Consider the following 16,862-nt stretch of genomic DNA (forward strand, 5'->3'; position numbering starts at 1 on the left):
AGTTGTATAAATAAAATGCCTTTTATTAGGTTTTTTAGGTAAAAAACGAACGTCCACTTATTTGGTAGTGTTTACTTTTACATCGAGAGATGCCATGGAACGGACATATCTGGGCATTGCTTTGTGTAAAGTAAGGCGAGTTCTGGCAATAACTGCAGATGCCAGAGAGAGGATTTTGGACAAGCCCAAAACAGGTACGTCCACTAGGTCCTGCATAAATCCGTTTTCTAAATTGTTGGTATAAAGTGAAAGCAAAAAGACAGCCAAGGCGCACCCCTGTCGGACACCCTTATCTCGACTGGGAACCATGGGGGACAATCCCCAGGCAGCCGAAGACCTTTGTGGAGTGCGATTGGAACTCTTATCAGATTCTCTGGGAGTCCCTGATCCCGCAGAACCATCCACCGCTTTACCCCACTACGGAATCCAAAGCCGTGAAAAAGTACCCAAAAGCCACACACGTGTGCTCCTGGTTCATATAAGAGGAATCGGCTTCAGCTTCAGTTTCCTGATACCTTCTCGACAGAACGTCACAGGTACACAAGCACACATAACCGGCATACACAACCAATTCATCAAGTGCAAATAAACTGGGTAAAAAATAAACATAAGAACGAAATACAACATTAACAAATGCTGCGCACAAAGTTTTTGTGAAAAGAAAGAAAAAACCCTTAAAGTTAGGCAATAAGACTCTGGAGATAACGACTCCTCAGCCAAGCTCTATGCAAGTATTTTGCAGCAGACCATAATACTACAGACCCTAAGGTCATATCATATCAATGCTACAGACCATAATATCATCTTCATATACCCCATATACCCCACAAATCTATATTAAAACACCCACCCAACATATACCCCACACAAATCTATATGAACACATTCTACCAAACCATATACCCCACACAAATCTATAAAACACATCCCACCAAACCATATACCCCACACACATCTATATAAACACATTCCACCAAACCATATACCCCACTCAAATCTATATGAACACATCCCACCAAACCATATACCCCACACCAAGCTATATGAACACATTCCACCAAACCATATACCCCACTCAAGTCTATATGAACACATCCCACCAAACCATATACCCCACACCAATCTATATGAATACATTCCACCAAACCATATACCCCACACAAATCTATATGAACACATCCCACCAAACCATATACCCCACAAATCTATATTAACACACCCCACCCAACATATACCCCACACAAATCTATATGAACACATTCCACCAAACCATATACCCCACACAAATCTATAAAACACATCCCACCAAACCATATAGCCCACACAAATCTATATGAACACATTCCATCAAACCATATACCCCACTCAAATCTATATGAACACATCCCACCAAACCATATACCCCACACCAATCTTTATAAATACATTCCACCAAACCATATACCTCACTCAAATATATATGAACACATCCCAACAAACCACATATCCCACTCAAATCTATATGAACACATCCCACCAAATCATATACCCCACACAAATCTATATGAACACATCCCACCAAACCATATACCCCACAAAAATCTATATGAACACATTCCACCAAACCATAAACCCCACTCAAATCTATATGAACACATCCCACCAAACCATATACCCCACACAAGTCTATATGAATACATTCCACCAAACCATATACCCCACACAAATCTATATGAATACATTCCAACAAACATATACCCCACTCAAATTTATATGAACACATCCTACCAAACCATATACCCCACACAAATCTATATGAATACATTCCACCAAACCATATACCCTACTCAATTCTATATGAACACATCTCACCAAACCATATACCCCACTCAAATCTACATGAACACATCCCACCAAACCATATACCCCACACCAATCTTTATGAATACATTCCACCAAACCATATACCTCACTCAAATATATATGAACACATCCCAACAAACCACATATCCCACTCAAATCTATATGAACACATCCCACCAAATCATATACCCCACACAAATCTATATGAACACATCCCACCAAACCATATACCCCACAAAAATCTATATGAACACATTCCACCAAACCATAAACCCCACTCAAATCTATATGAACACATCCCACCAAACCATATACCCCACACAAGTCTATATGAATACATTCCACCAAACCATATACCCCACACAAATCTATATGAATACATTCCAACAAACATATACCCCACTCAAATTTATATGAACACATCCTACCAAACCATATACCCCACACAAATCTATATGAATACATTCCACCAAACCATATACCCTACTCAATTCTATATGAACACATCCCACCAAACCATATACCCCACACAAATCTACATTAACACATCCCGCCAAACCATATACCCCACACAAATCTATATTGACACATATCACCAAACCATATACCCCACTCAAATTTATATTGACACACCCATGGGCCCACATGTATACATAAACATACACAGGTCCCCCGTACACATTTGTAGAGATGTACCACGCCCACACATAATGTATTTGTGTCCAGGAAGACCATTAACATACATAGAGCCACCTCTACGGCATGTATGTATATATATATATATATATATATATATATATATATATATATATATATATATATATATGAACGCCCAACAGAGAGAATAACATCAGCTTGTTAATGAGTGCTCCATGGCATATGTTTCACCCTGTAAGGATTATTTGTTTATCGTTGGTATTTATTAGGCATGGAGCGAGCCTCGCGAAGCAAGGGCCACTGGGCAAGAATGGGTCAGAGGCGCAGATGAAAGGAGGGCGGGGTACACATGAATGAGTCACAGCAGCAGTAATGAAGGGGGCCAGGGGGGTCATCAGGGAGATCTGCGGCCTCTAAAGGAGGTGGACTTTCCTAATAAGGTCCTCTTATCAGCCAACCTAATGGCAGCCACTTCATCGCCCTGGAGAGGATGAAGGGCTGAGTCAGCTGTTCCAGGAATGGGATCTGTGCCAGCGGGTGCAAACAGGTTACTGAGGCGAGTGCTTACCTCTGAGCCATTCCACGGCGGCAAACACATACCCATGTATGCAAACGCTGCATGCACCTCCCTGCACATGTATGTATGGATGCATGCACATTCCATAGACTCACACACACAAGTAGCCAAACACACGGCCAACCTATCAAGGTGTATGCAGACACTATATACAATACAACCTACAAATGCATGCAGACCCAATACCCACAAGCCATAAGACACAGCTAACATAGGCCAACGCATATGTATATCGGCGTATGTTCGAAGGCTGATTTACACAGAGCCAGACTAACCAGAAAGCAACCGAGCACTGCGTAATCACATCAAATCTAACTCCACATAGCCACAGACCACGAATAGACAAGTAGAGGGACACGCCCCGCCAGTGCCACACCCCACCTGCCTGCCCCTTCAGCCAATGACGGGAACTATACCTGCACAGACCCCACGCAGAGGCCAAGAAGCCCCAGCAGCCCCCAGATCCTGGCCATGGCTCCCCTGCAATCCGAGGGGCTTCACAGGAGAGAACTACACGCGAACTTGCAGTGCAGGGGACGGAAGGCTAATCTCCCCTTGCAGGCCCCCACCCCGGCCAGCTGACTCCAATTGCTTCACAGAGCAATGCGCGCAGCCCTGGCTCCCATGTTCAGGTTCAGCTGGGAGGGAGCCGGGGGAAGTTGCAAGGGGGAGCGAAGGGGGCCGGGGGCACATTTCTATTGCATTTTTTCATTTTCCGTACTACATAAGAATTACCACGCGCAGGTTTGACCATGCACAGATGTGGGCTAGCTATGCATGGCGTCGGGGGTCTTTTTTTGGGTGGCAGCGCTGAAGAGATGCGATATTCGATGACGCTGCAGGCCTCTGGGGCTTAAATGACACCCTCGAGCAAACAACTCGTAAAAAGTCTAAAAATGGTTCCTGGCTTTTCCGGGCTGCTCAGAGTCGCAGCTGAGCAGGAACCACAGTTCTGAGGCCTATGCTTGTCACTCCCAAAGTACCCAGGACCATCCAACACTGGCCCTCAACGCAGAGAGTAGCCATCAACTACTGGCAGGGGTAGCTGACGGCAAGCCTTGTAATGGCGGGATAGGTACACAGCCAGATGTGTACAGCAACACTATGTAAGGCTCAGTGGTACTTGCTGTTCTCCACAGTAACAGACCCAAGGTTGTAAAAGAGTCTTGAATCATTTCAAGATTGGAGCTCTGGAACTGGGGGGTGGGGACTGGTGTATAGAGGGAATGAGGCTGAGATTTGGGAAACAAAATGGCGATCAACATTGACCTGCGGCTATAAGAAGATCGAGTTGGATGTACACATTTGGCAGCAGGACTTTGAATCCAACATATTTTTTAAAGCGCACAGACAACATGGTGTGAAAAAGGTCTCCCGTCCCCCCACTTTTTTCAGGAGTCCCCACTTTTTTTCAGAGGACACCTTGATATGCTCATTTCTGGTGACGCCACATTCAATTGGTAAGTTAATGAGTGCCCTCACCTTTTGTTTTTAGGCCTTACCCCTTGTGTGGAGACAGGCCAGGTAGGGCCCAGGAGCTCCAGGGCTAAGTGGTTGGCTTGTGCTTGGCTTGAGTTCGGCTCGAGCTTCAAGCCACTGCCTGAGCAAAACTCTGTAGTGTACCACCTGTTCGGACAGAGTAAAGGCAAAGAAGGTACCTTTTTCAAACAATCTTAGCCAGAAAATCTTGCCTTGTGTGTGCACAACTACCCCACCGCACTACAATTGCCGGTTGAATGGCCCCAACCCTGCATGAATGCCACCAGTGCAGTTCTGGTGAAACCAACCTCTTCAAATCAATGCAGGGGCAGATTGGTGGGGGTGCCAGCATCTAGCCTAAAACGTCCTCACCCTCTACACAAGCCCCTGGACTGCCACCTCCTGTGAAAGTCATGGGGCGGCCTTGCAGCTCTCTACCACAGTGTCTGTGATAAGGATGCGGTAATATCATGCACCCATCTCCCTCATTCTCCTGGACACCGGCCTTAGATCATTTGAGTGGCCATTGTCCGGGACGAAAGCCCTTGATAAATGCTAATTAAGGTGCATGTTCAGTGATAAGAACTATGATGAGGGCATTGATTTACAAAACCTCATGCAGATCCATACAATTACCCACATCTGTGCCTGCTCTCTGGATTACCGGGTCACCAAACAAAACCCCTGTTTTTAACATATTTATTTATTTATTTATGTATTTATTGTTTGCTTGTTAGGCGCTTATGCAATAAGAACATACTGTTTCAAAGCGCCCACAGGACAGGGAGGGAGCAAGAGTGGAAAAAAACATTAAAAACACAATATTTAAGAGCAGAGAGGGGAAAAAGGTAGAAGGGACGAACCTACTATGCCTTGTGAGTATTCAGAACGTGGAAATGCAGCAAGGAAGAGGACAGAGGGGGTAAGTGTTGGGGAGTCTGAGCTCATAGGTGTACCACAGATGAAGTGCTAGGAATGTTGTGTGCTTCACGGACTGGGGCCACAGAAGGTGTAAGTGCGAACCTCCAGGGCAAGGGTCTGCAGATGCAAGTGTTGTGGATAGACAGGAGCTGGGCAAAATTGGTGTGGGAGATCAGGGCCCAGAGGATGAATAAGGGCCTAGGACACCAACCACGGCAACTGTGGGATTACCAGAAGAGGGAAGAAGGGAAGGAGGAGGAAAAGAGGAAAGTTTTAAGGAGCTTCCAGTATTTGAGAAGATCCCGCTCAAGGCGCAGAGGATGGGGGAGGCTATCCATTAGGAGGGAGCCTGCTGAGGAAAGTGAGTGACCCCTTGCCCTCTGTTTAGCAAAATGCTTTACACACAGAGTTGGTACAAGAGGAAGGTAGTGGTCTAGAGGGAGAGTATTTAGTGAGATAAAGTTGAAGATACTTTGGTCCCCGGGTCCAGACAGCCTTGTGGGTGATGCAGAGGGATTTGAATTTAATCAGTGTAGCAACCGGGAGCCAGTGAAGACTTTTTAGTGCAGGAGAGATGCAGTCCCTGGGTTTAAAGCCAAGGTTATGTTTGCTGCCCTATTCTGGATTAGCTGGAGGGGTCGCAGAGTGGAAGATGGTAGATTCAGGAGGAGGCTATTGCAGTAGTCAAGTCTAGAGAGAACTGGGGCTTGGGTCACATTGAGCCTCTAAGGGAAAGTGAGAAAAGGTAAAATTCCTTTGAGAAAGAAGAGCTGAAAGTGGGACTTCATGGCAATGCCCTGAGTGTGAGGGGGAAGGAGAGAGAGGAGTTGTAGATTACTCCAAGGTTTCTGGCTTCAGTTGATGGCGCAGGGGGAGAGCACGAGGAGGAAGGCCATAGTGAGGGGAAGAAGGAGGGAGAAAGGGTCCTGATGGGAAGGATTTCAATTTTACAGGCGTTGTGGTAGAGATCGATGGAGGTGCACCAGGACTGGATGGCAGATGGCAGTCAGGGATGATGGAGGGTGCAAAAGGGTCAGGAAGGAGTTAGAAAAAGAGCGGTGTGTTGTTTGCATAACACTGGAAGTTGGACGAAAAGGAGGCGATGAGCAGTGCTAGGAGAGCAAGGTAGAAGTTAAAGAGCCTGGGGTAGAGTAATGAGCCCTGGGGGACACCATAGGTGGAGAAGGAAGGAGGAGAGGAGAAGATGCCCAGAATTACTTGGGAGGAGCGATTAGTGAGGAAAGAGGTCAGCTAGTCCAGTGCCCATTCCGAGATACCAAGGGTATCGTGGAGCCTTTGTATGAGGATGGAATGGTTGACTGTGTCCAAGGCAAAGGAGAGATCGAGAAGAATAAGGACAGCTGGGGAGTTGGAGTCCAGAGATGCAAGCTGTTCTTCACAGGTGTTCAGAAGCGCAGTTTCTGTGCCTCTGGATGGCCGGAATACAGATTGATGGTCGCGGAGACCACAAACAAGTTAACTGTGTGAGTTGGGGCAAGGCCAGCTTCTCAAGCAGCTTCCCCAGGAAAGGGGTGATGGAAATAGGGTGGTAGCTGGCAGGGAAAGTAGGGTCTAATGATATTTTTTTCAGGAGTGGACGTACAAGGGAGTGCTTAAGAGGGCAGGGGAAAGATCCAGTGGCAAAAGAGTGATTGCAGAAATCAACTAGAGCAGGGGCAAGAGAGTCGATATTATCCTTGATGGTCCTGGATGAGCAAAGGAAGACCTGTTTAGAAGAGACCTTCATGGAGCGGTCAACTCTGGTGACTTCTTGAGATGTGAAAGGGGAGAAGGAGGAAGGAGGAGGGAGGGTGGAATGGAGGTGAGGGGGTGTGGGATGGGTTGTGAGGGAGTGTAGAAAGGGTGGTCAAGATGTCCTAAGTTTTGGTGGCAAAGTGTGAGGCCAGTGCATTGCAGAGTGCCTGGGAAGGTGAAGGGGAGGAGGAGTCTGCGGAAAGGTTGGCTAGTTCCCTGCAGATCTTGAAAAGGTCAGCCGTGTTGTTAGATGCACCGGAGACCCGTGCCTGTATGTGGGCTCTTTTCTTTGCAAGGATTGGCGAGTCTATAATGCTGCTGGAGCAGGCGGCAGGCCAGTTTGTCAGAGGATGAGCTTGAGGTTAGCCGTGTCCGTTCTGCCGCCCTGCACTTTAGTTTCATGGCAGCAAGTTCGGTGTCGTACCAGGTGTTATGCTTAGAGGCAGGTTTCCGGCGGATCCTCATGCCTGGGGCAAGAATGTCAAGAGTGTTGGTGATGGACAGGTGGAGGTTGCTGAGGGCAGATTCAGAGTTAGAGTCAGAGATGGGAGCTAGGAGGTGAAGGTGGAGTCGAAGGCAGACACAGTCACTTGTTTCATCGGATGTTAGCAAACAAGGTTGGTGGGACATTAGGGGGGAGCATTCACGCGGCCAAAAGGACCCAGGTTGGTGGAGAGGAGAAAACGATCTGTCCAGGAGAAAGGGGTGACTAGGGAGGGGAGAGAGAGAGAGAGAGAGAAAGGGAGAGAGAGAGTGTCAGGAGAGGAAGAAGGCGATGGATATGGCAGGGGAAATGTGCACAAAATACACAGTAAACAACCTTGAATCTAACAACGTGCATTCAATACCCAAGACTCGTGTATACCACTATATGAAAAAGGAATGTAGGGTAAGCACTTAGAACCTCCTTATGACTGAAAGGAAAGTCGGCAAACTCCTTACCCACTATGCTATTACAGATACTGACAGCGCTAAGCCCACGTAGAGGGCAAGCAGGGACAGAATCTGTGAGCTGACACTCTAGACGGTACTGAATAAAGAATTTGGAAACAGTACTCACGAGGACCGGAATGACCACATGAATGCCAGTACTCACGAAGACCGGAAAGACCACTTGGATGTCCGTATTCACGAGGACCGGAAAGACCACTCAAAAGTCAGTACTAAACCCACAACCCTGTAAATCAAACAAGAACCCAGAAGGCAGTAAAGGCAAAGAGTGAGGATAACTAAATACCTAAACCCAAGTCAAGAGGCAAGAAGGAATAGTACAGTGTGGAAAACAAAAGATAATCACACAGGAGCTAGTTACAACAACTTCCCACACCTAATAATAAAATAGGAAATAAATGCAAAAGTGTAAAGGAAAACATGGCATGGATCCCAATAGAAGGTAAGGATCAGGAGCAGTGAAAACGATATCAAAAGGGAAACCTTCCCACCCATCCAAGGTGAAAAGGCAGGAAACTAAACCTGTAAAGGAAAGATTAAGGCATCAAGTCTTTCAGTAGCAAAGGACAATTTCTAGGAAACAGTGAACACAGGCAATTGGGCTGCAGCAAAAGGAAAGCTCAGAGAAAGGCTGCCTGCAGACAGAGAAAGGGAGAAAGGGATTTCCAGAAGGCAGAAATCAATGAAGCATACAAATACGAATTCCAGGACAAGGAACAAGAAACACTAACTAGAAACTGGGCACAAAAACTAGGAACCAGGAACAAGGGACCAGTCACGACAGGAACGCTCAACAATGACCAGCGCTGGACTGAAGCAAACTGAGGCTTTTTAAAGCTTCTTAACAAGCACACCTCTCAGGTGTGCCGCCTGCTGCGCCTGCAGCCACAGGTGTTGCCTATCCTCCACCCACCCAACCTTGTCCTGCAAGGGAGGAGGTGAAGCAGTGAGCCAGGAATTCTGGAAAGCATAGTCATTAGATTAAAGTAGCATGCTGGCTGCCAAAAACCTGGAATGGATCCGGAAGGGAAGTAACTTGGAAAATAGGGTTTTAGTGCTCCTAATTCATCACAGTACTGTAGAGTAAGGTTTGGAGGAAATGTCCAGTAGGGAATAAACCCCAAACTATGCCCCCAAGTGGCGGGAACGGGAGCGAAGGGAGCGAGCCGTGACAGTATACCCCCTCCCACGGCCGACTCCAGGTGACCGTTACCCGCACAAAACATCTTCCTTCCACGACAGGAGCGCTTTGTCTTTGGAGGTAGCACTGAGGAAAACGATGACCCGCGGGCAAAAGTAGAAGGACTGGAATGCATAGAATCAGGCCGCAGTCTATAAGAGTCATAGGCAGGAATTCGGTGAGGAAGAGACTCATGGGTCGAAGAAAGGCATGAAGGACTTGCAGGACCCGAAGCAGAGTTGAAAGGTCCAGGAAGCTTAGTCACTGGAAGAGGATATGCATACATCTTTGAGGAGAGAGGCAGGCTGGTGCTACATGCCTTAGACAACGGTAGAAGTTCTGTTAGCCTCACTGCCGAGAGTGGACACACAGGAGGTGAGGAAACAGCAGGTTTCAGGAAATGTTTATGTTCGGAAGAGGAAGGTGGCGGCTGAGGTAGAGGTTCGGATACTCTGTCATCCATCTGGGTAAAGGTTTGTGGTTGAAAGTGACAAAGATTCGCCTGCATATGTTCCATGCCTTGGAGGTCTGGAGATCCAATGGGTTGTACGAGGCTGGCACTCCCGTTGACAGTCATGTAGCCAGTCAAGTAGCCACCTTGTTGCACGTGGGATACAACCGCAGGAACGTTTGGCATACTGATAGGAGTGTTAGACGCAGTACTCGGAACATCAGGCATACTAGCAGCGGGAGCAAAAACAGGCAAATCTTGAACTGCAGCAGACATTCCCCTCCTTTGGCTACTAGCACCCAACTGGCGCTGCAGCTGGAGGGCCGTGCCCGTCCCTTCCCTCAGGCTCATGTGGGATCCGGCAACAAAAGGGTTGTCAAGCTGTTGATCCAAACCGGACTCCAAACGCGGACCGTCCAGCCCGCTATCCTGGTCGGCTACTCGTTCGGTGACTGGGCCGTGGCGGATGGCATCCGTTTCTCTCTCGTAATACTCCAGGCAAGTCCAGCGGCCTCGCATGTAAGGCCCTCCCGAGTCGTGATCCGGCTTGATGTTTCTGAAGAGAGAGCTGGCAGAAGTCTCAGGCTCAGATGTTGCATATTCGGGAGGCGCTGATGCTACAGTCAAGTAGTTGGGAGAATTGTTTTGTGTACAAGGCAGACATTCTGGTGATCCCCCTGAAGCATAAGAAGGGCAAGATGGACGTTCATCAGTAAATGGTTGGGATTCAAGAGGAATCTCTGGAGCAGAAGAATATGCAGCAGGATCTGACAGTGTAGACAGGTACACCTCCGATATTGGCAGCGAGGCTGAGCAGGATACAGGTCTCTCATGAACTGAAGCCAAACTAGCAGTAGGCTCTGGGACCGAAGACATGCACTTAGAATGTACTACCGGAGGCTCCATGGCTGAAGGATAATCTGCTGGATGAGTCACTGTAGCCGAAGACAGACATGCCAGAGGAAATTCTAAGGCTGAGGGCATGCAAGCTGGAGCCATCTTGTTAGCTGAAGACAAACTTGTCAAGGTCTTTGGCTCTGACTGCGTACATGGTGAAGGCTCTTGGGTGACTGGCAGACATAGCAATTTTTTATTGATCGAAGATACGTGTGCCAACGATGACTGCAGAGCTGTGGACAGGATTATTGAAGAGTCAATGGTAGTAGGAGGACAGTCTGAAGTCCCAGAAGTCGACAGACACACTTGTGGTTCAGGAATGGAAAGCCCCTTTAAGGCAGTTGACCCCTTGGCACCAGTAACCAAAGTCTGAGCTGTACCCCTGCCGTCCCTCTCCTTAGTGGATGACACAGAGTCTCTTCCTTTGTAGAAGTCAAAATCAACCAGAGGAATCACCATAGTAAAGTCTCTGTTAATCAGGATTTCGTCAATTGACCATTCCTCTGTCTTAGCTTCTGAAAGTGGCTGATTAACAATCAACAGTTCAGGGATCGCCTGCCGGGTTTTTGGTTCAGTAATCTGTGGAATGAGTCCATCAAAACATGAATTCTGCACTGTCTTTGACTGCTCGTAGTGACCGAAATTGGCAGAAGGAAGAGCGAACACAGAGGTAGCATCGTTTTCCACATCAGCTTGAATGTCTACTTCAGTCTCAGCAGCTAGATCAAGGGCAGAACCTAAGCCTACAGTTGTGACTGATTCTGTGTATGCCACCATTGTGGATTGTGTTTGGAAATCAGAAGCATGTATGTGTTCAAGCTAAGAGTTATGACAAACTGCTACACAGGAAGCCTCAGGTAAAGGAGTGGCTTGTGAATCTTCAGCTAACAGCAATTCCTGACAAACGGTAGGACAGTTGTCAGAACCTGTGCCCTGAATAAGCGCTGTGCTTGAAAAAAGACTTTCACTCCCAATAGATCTTACATATTGACAAGTATCATGATTTACAAAAGTCTCCGCACTAAGGGACTGAACAGTATTCACTTCATCAACGGATAAAGTTGGAGGTGTATTCAGAAAAGACTGTAACATCTTATTCTCCTCTTTTAAGGAAATGTATTCTTGTTTTAACTCCTCAAATTCTGCTTTTAGCATGTCCCGCATTAACTGTACATCCCTATCAGTAGGCACAGGGGAAGGCATAGTGGCATCAGGGCTGGATCCTGCCGTAGCCATCTGGAAGTGCACTGATTGTATATTGTCATCTACTGCTTGCAGGTCTTGTGATCTATACTCTCTCTTACCGACGTGGTCTGTGTTTCTTTTAAGCAGACTATTGGCATCAGACCCCTTGGCATTAGAGACCACAGTAAGAACCTGTGCAGAGGAGTAAGCTGTAGACTGAGGGCAGAAAACAGAAGATATGCAAGGAACCCCTCTATTCTTCATGCTTGAATCATGAAACTGTTCAATCTGAGGTAAAGCACAACCAGAGTCATGGGGTTCAATAACAGAGGTACTTGTGTGTATAAATTCTAGCAGTGTGTTGTTTTCCACTGCTAAGGCTTGTGCGGACATAGACTCTGGATCAGAATTAAAAACAGAGCTAGGATCAGGCAATGTAGGATGGGCCACCCAGTGGGAAAAATACTTTGCACGTAAATACCCATTCGTGTCAAGGAGTTCATTTGAGTCAGGAGCAGAGATTCGATTTTCACGGGTAATTGTAAGGGAAGCTTTCTGTATAAACTTGTTAGAGGCCTTGCTGCCTTTCCTTCGTAATCTGGCCATGTTCAAACGGGAACAACGGCTGGTCATTCTGTCAGGAAAGGAAGAAGGCGATGGATATGGCAGGGGAAATGTGCACAAAATACACAGTAAACAACCTTGAATCTAACAACGTGCATTCAATACCCAAGACTTGTGTATACCACTATATGAAAAAGGAATGTAGGGTAAGCACTTAGAACCTCCTTATGACTGAAAGGAAAGTCGGCAAACTCCTTACCCACTATGCTATTACAGATACTGACAGCGCTAAGCCCACGTAGAGGGCAAGCAGGGACAGAATCTGTGAGCTGACACTCTAGACGGTACTGAATAAAGAATTTGGAAACAGTACTCACGAGGACCGGAATGACCACATGAATGCCAGTACTCACGAAGACCGGAAAGACCACTTGGATGTCCGTATTCACGAGGACCGGAAAGACCACTCAAAAGTCAGTACTAAACCCACAACCCTGTAAATCAAACAAGAACCCAGAAGGCAGTAAAGGCAAAGAGTGAGGATAACTAAATACCTAAACCCAAGTCAAGAGGCAAGAAGGAATAGTACAGTGTGGAAAACAAAAGATAATCACACAGGAGCTAGTTACAACAACTTACCACACCTAATAATAAAATAGGAAATAAATGCAAAAGTGTAAAGGAAAACATGGCATGGATCCCAATAGAAGGTAAGGATCAGGAGCAGTGAAAACGATATCAAAAGGGAAACCTTCCCACCCATCCAAGGTGAAAAGGCAGGAAACTAAACCTGTAAAGGAAAGATTAATGCATCAAGTCTTTCAGTAGCAAAGGACAATTTCTAGGAAACAGTGAACACAGGCAATTGGGCTGCAGCAAAAGGAAAGCTCAGAGAAAGGCTGCCTGCAGACAGAGAAAGGGAGAAAGGGATTTCCAGAAGGCAGAAATCAATTAAGCATACAAATACGAATTCCAGGACAAGGAACAAGAAACACTAACTAGAAACTGGGCACAAAAACTAGGAACCAGGAACAAGGGACCAGTCACGACAGGAACGCTGCAACAATGACCAGCGCTGGACTGAAGCAAAGTGAGGCTTTTTAAAGCTGCTTGACAAGCACACCTCTCAGGTGTGCCGCCTGCTGCACCTGCAGCCACAGGTGTTGCCTATCCTCCACCCAACCTTGTCCTGCAAGGGAGGAGGTGAAGCAGTGAGCCAGGCATTCTGGGAAGCATAGTCATTCTGGAAAGCATAGTCATTAGATTAAAGTAGCATGCTGGCTGCCAAAAACCTGGAATGGATCCGGAAGGGAAGTAACTTGGAAAATAGGGTTTTAGTGCTCCTAATTCATCACAGTACTGTAGAGTAAGGTTCGGTGGAAATGTCCAGTAGGGAATAAACCCCAAACTATGCCCCCAAGTGGCGGGAACGGGAGCGAAGGGAGCGAGCCGTGACAGAGAGAGAGGGAGAGAGAGGTCAGAGTGTATGAAGGCATCCAGAGTGTGTCCAGCTTAGTGGGTTGGCCCAGAAGGGAAAATGGAGAGGGAAAGCGAGGTGCAGAGGTCAGTGAAAAGAATAGATGCACAGCCAGAGGAGTCCAGTTGAATGTTGAAGTCACCCAGGAGGAGGAGGTTAGATGTGGATTAAATTAAGGAAGAGCAGAAGTCATCCCATTCAGAGCGGAACAGGGTGGTAACACCTGGAAGCCGGTAAATGGTAGCAATGGTCAGGATGGAGATGGGAGAGATGACCAACTTACAAACCAGGTTTTCAAAGGAAGAATAGGACTGGATAGGTAAGATGGAAATAGGATCCCACTCAGCAAAGATTAAGGCTACCCCCCGCCAGTGCGGTGAGGCCGAGGCTTGGAGATGATCTTGAAGTCGTCAGGGAGGAGGGAGTCAATAGCAGGACTGAGATCGCACTGAAACACGTCTCGGTAAAAGCAAGAATGTAGAGGCCAATGTCTTCAAGAAGGAGACAGATGCCAGAGGAGTGTTTGTTAGCTGAGGGTACGTTAAGAGTTGCCAGGTGGAGGAGGTCTGTGCCTTTTGAGGTGGAGTACAGGGCGTGGTACACCAGTCAGAGGAGGAGAGAGAGAATAGATGGGGGAGATGCAGGAGACAAAGGAAGTTATTGAGAGAAGGCAGGATGCGGTCAAAGAGAAGGTGGTTGGATTGTGGACCCTGAACCAGGATGGTGTCAGTGTGATAGACATTAATGAAGCAACGTGAGGATGAGAAACCAGCCAAGGGGACTTCCCACTTGGTGCCACTGTGAATGGAAGAGCTTGTGGAATGAGAGAGAGTAGAGATGAGATGGGGTGTCCATAGATCTGGAGAGGGGACAGAGAAGAAGATATCAGTAAAAACCTCTCTAGAGGAAACACTGACATAGGTGTCTGCAATGGGAAGTCCAGGGTATGCACTCAAGATGACTTTTTGTTGCGTTTTTTCCTATCAGACGTTGAGAGAGAGGAGGATAGATGATAGTGTAGCAGGTAGAGAATATAGGAGAAATGGAGAGAGCCATTAGGTCGACAGAGGTTTAGACAAGGAATGAAGGAGGAGTGGCTCCACAGCACAGTGTTATGTTATGTTAGGTCCACTTGTAAAGCGCACGGGCACCCGAGGGCATCATGGCGCTAGAGGAAAGGGATCTTGGTCAGGGGCCAACAAGTCTAAAAAAGAAAGGTTTTAACAGCTTTTCTGAAAGCTAGATGATTCAAAATTTTCTTGATAGTCAGTGCAAGTTTATTCCACAGCTCTGCAGCTGCCACCGAAAAGGCTCGCCCTCCAATCCGAGCACGTTTATATATGGGAATTGTTAACATGTCGGTGGAGGCGGAGCGCAGTGACCGTCGGGGGACCTAGGGCGTTAATTTCGGCTGGAGATATTCCGCCCCTTGGCTATGTAAAGCACGATGGACAATACACAGTGCCTTGAAGTTGACTCATTGAGTCACCGGAAGCCAGTGTAGGGATCGGAGGACAGGGGATATATAGGCTCCATAAGGGGAGCCGGTGGCCACACGTGCGGCTGAATTCTGAAGGCGTTGTAGCCGGTAAATCCTAGCTAAACTCACCAGGAGGCTAGTAGATAAAGTCGGAAAAAGAACAACTACAAACCAGAGGATAAGTGGTACAGACATGTATGAACTATACACACCTAAATTCGATTTTGAAAATGCAGGCAACAAAAACAATGCAATGTTACTTGGATGTCAAACTAAACAGGCAAGGCAGATGGTGCACAGATCAATGCTAAATACACCTAAATGCGATTTTAAAATGGAGGCAGAAAAACATTGCAAAGCAGATGGTGCAAAGATCAATGCTAAAAAAAGCTAAATTTGATTTTAAAATGGTGGCAGCAAAGCAGATGGTGTACAGATCACTGCTAAACACACTTAAATTCGATATTAAACTGGTGGTAGCAAAGGTGTCCAGACATTTGGTCGACCGAAAACTGGTCGAAAGACATTTGGTCGATGCAATTTCATCGAAAACCAAATGGTCGAATTTTTTTTTAAATTATATATTTATTTTTCGGGTTTTCCTTTTTTAAAAAAAAGTGTTTTTTTTAAAAAAAGGGGGTGGGGTGGGACCCCCTGAAAAAAAAAGGGTGAAAATAAAAAAAAAAATTCGACCATTTGGTTTTTGACCAAATTGGTTAGACCATTTGTCTGGTCGACCAATTCTTTTCGACCAAATGTCTGGTAACCGCAGAAAAAACAGGGCAAAGCAGATGGTGCACAGATCAATGCTAAACAAAGCTACATTCAATTTTCAAATGAGGCAGCAAAACAGTGCAAAGCAGATGGTGCACAGATCTAATGCTAAACACACATACATTCCATTTTAAAATGATGGCAGCAAAACAGTGCAAAGCAGATGGTGCAGAGATCACTGCTAAACACGCTTAAATTCGATATTAAACTGGCGGCAGCAAAACAGTGCAAAGCAGATGGTGCACAGATCAATGCTAAACAAAACTAAATTTGATTTTAAAATGGAGGCTGCAAAGCAGATGGTGCACAGATCAATGCTAAACACACCCAACATTCTATTTTAAAATGGAGGCAGCAAAACAGTGCAAAGAAGATGGTGCACAGATCAATGCTAAACAAAGCTAAATTCTATTGTAAATGGAGGCAGCAAAGCAGTACAAAGCAGATGTGCACATATCTAAGCAGATGGTGCACAGATCTAATGCAAGACACACCTAAATTCGATTTTAAGATGGAGGCAGCAAAACAGTGCAAAGCAGGTGGTGCAGAGATCAATGCTAAACAAAGCAAAATTCGATTTTAAAATGGAAGCAGCAAAACAGTGCAAAGCAGATGGCACACAGCTCTAATGCTAAACAAAGCTACATTTGATTTTAAAATGGAGGCAGCAAA

At 46.4% G+C, this 16,862-nt stretch overlaps 1 protein-coding gene across 1 annotated transcript in view; it reads right to left on the bottom strand.

Annotated features, from left to right (window-relative positions):
- The window catches only part of LOC138583228 (glucagon-like peptide 1 receptor), a 213,382-nt gene extending 209,737 nt beyond the window's left edge, over positions 1 to 3,645 (bottom strand). Inside the window, exon 1 of the mRNA XM_069655285.1 lies at positions 3,493 to 3,645. Coding sequence (XP_069511386.1) covers positions 3,493 to 3,549 — 57 coding nt within the window. The 5' untranslated portion in view covers positions 3,550 to 3,645. The remainder of the gene's footprint in view (positions 1 to 3,492) is intronic.
- Positions 3,646 to 16,862: the final 13,217 nt, after the last annotated feature.

This window comes from Ambystoma mexicanum, chromosome 3q (genome assembly GCF_040938575.1).
Source record: "Ambystoma mexicanum isolate Mex_15411 chromosome 3q, UKY_AmexF1_1, whole genome shotgun sequence".
Classification (NCBI taxonomy): Eukaryota; Metazoa; Chordata; class Amphibia; order Caudata; family Ambystomatidae; genus Ambystoma; species Ambystoma mexicanum.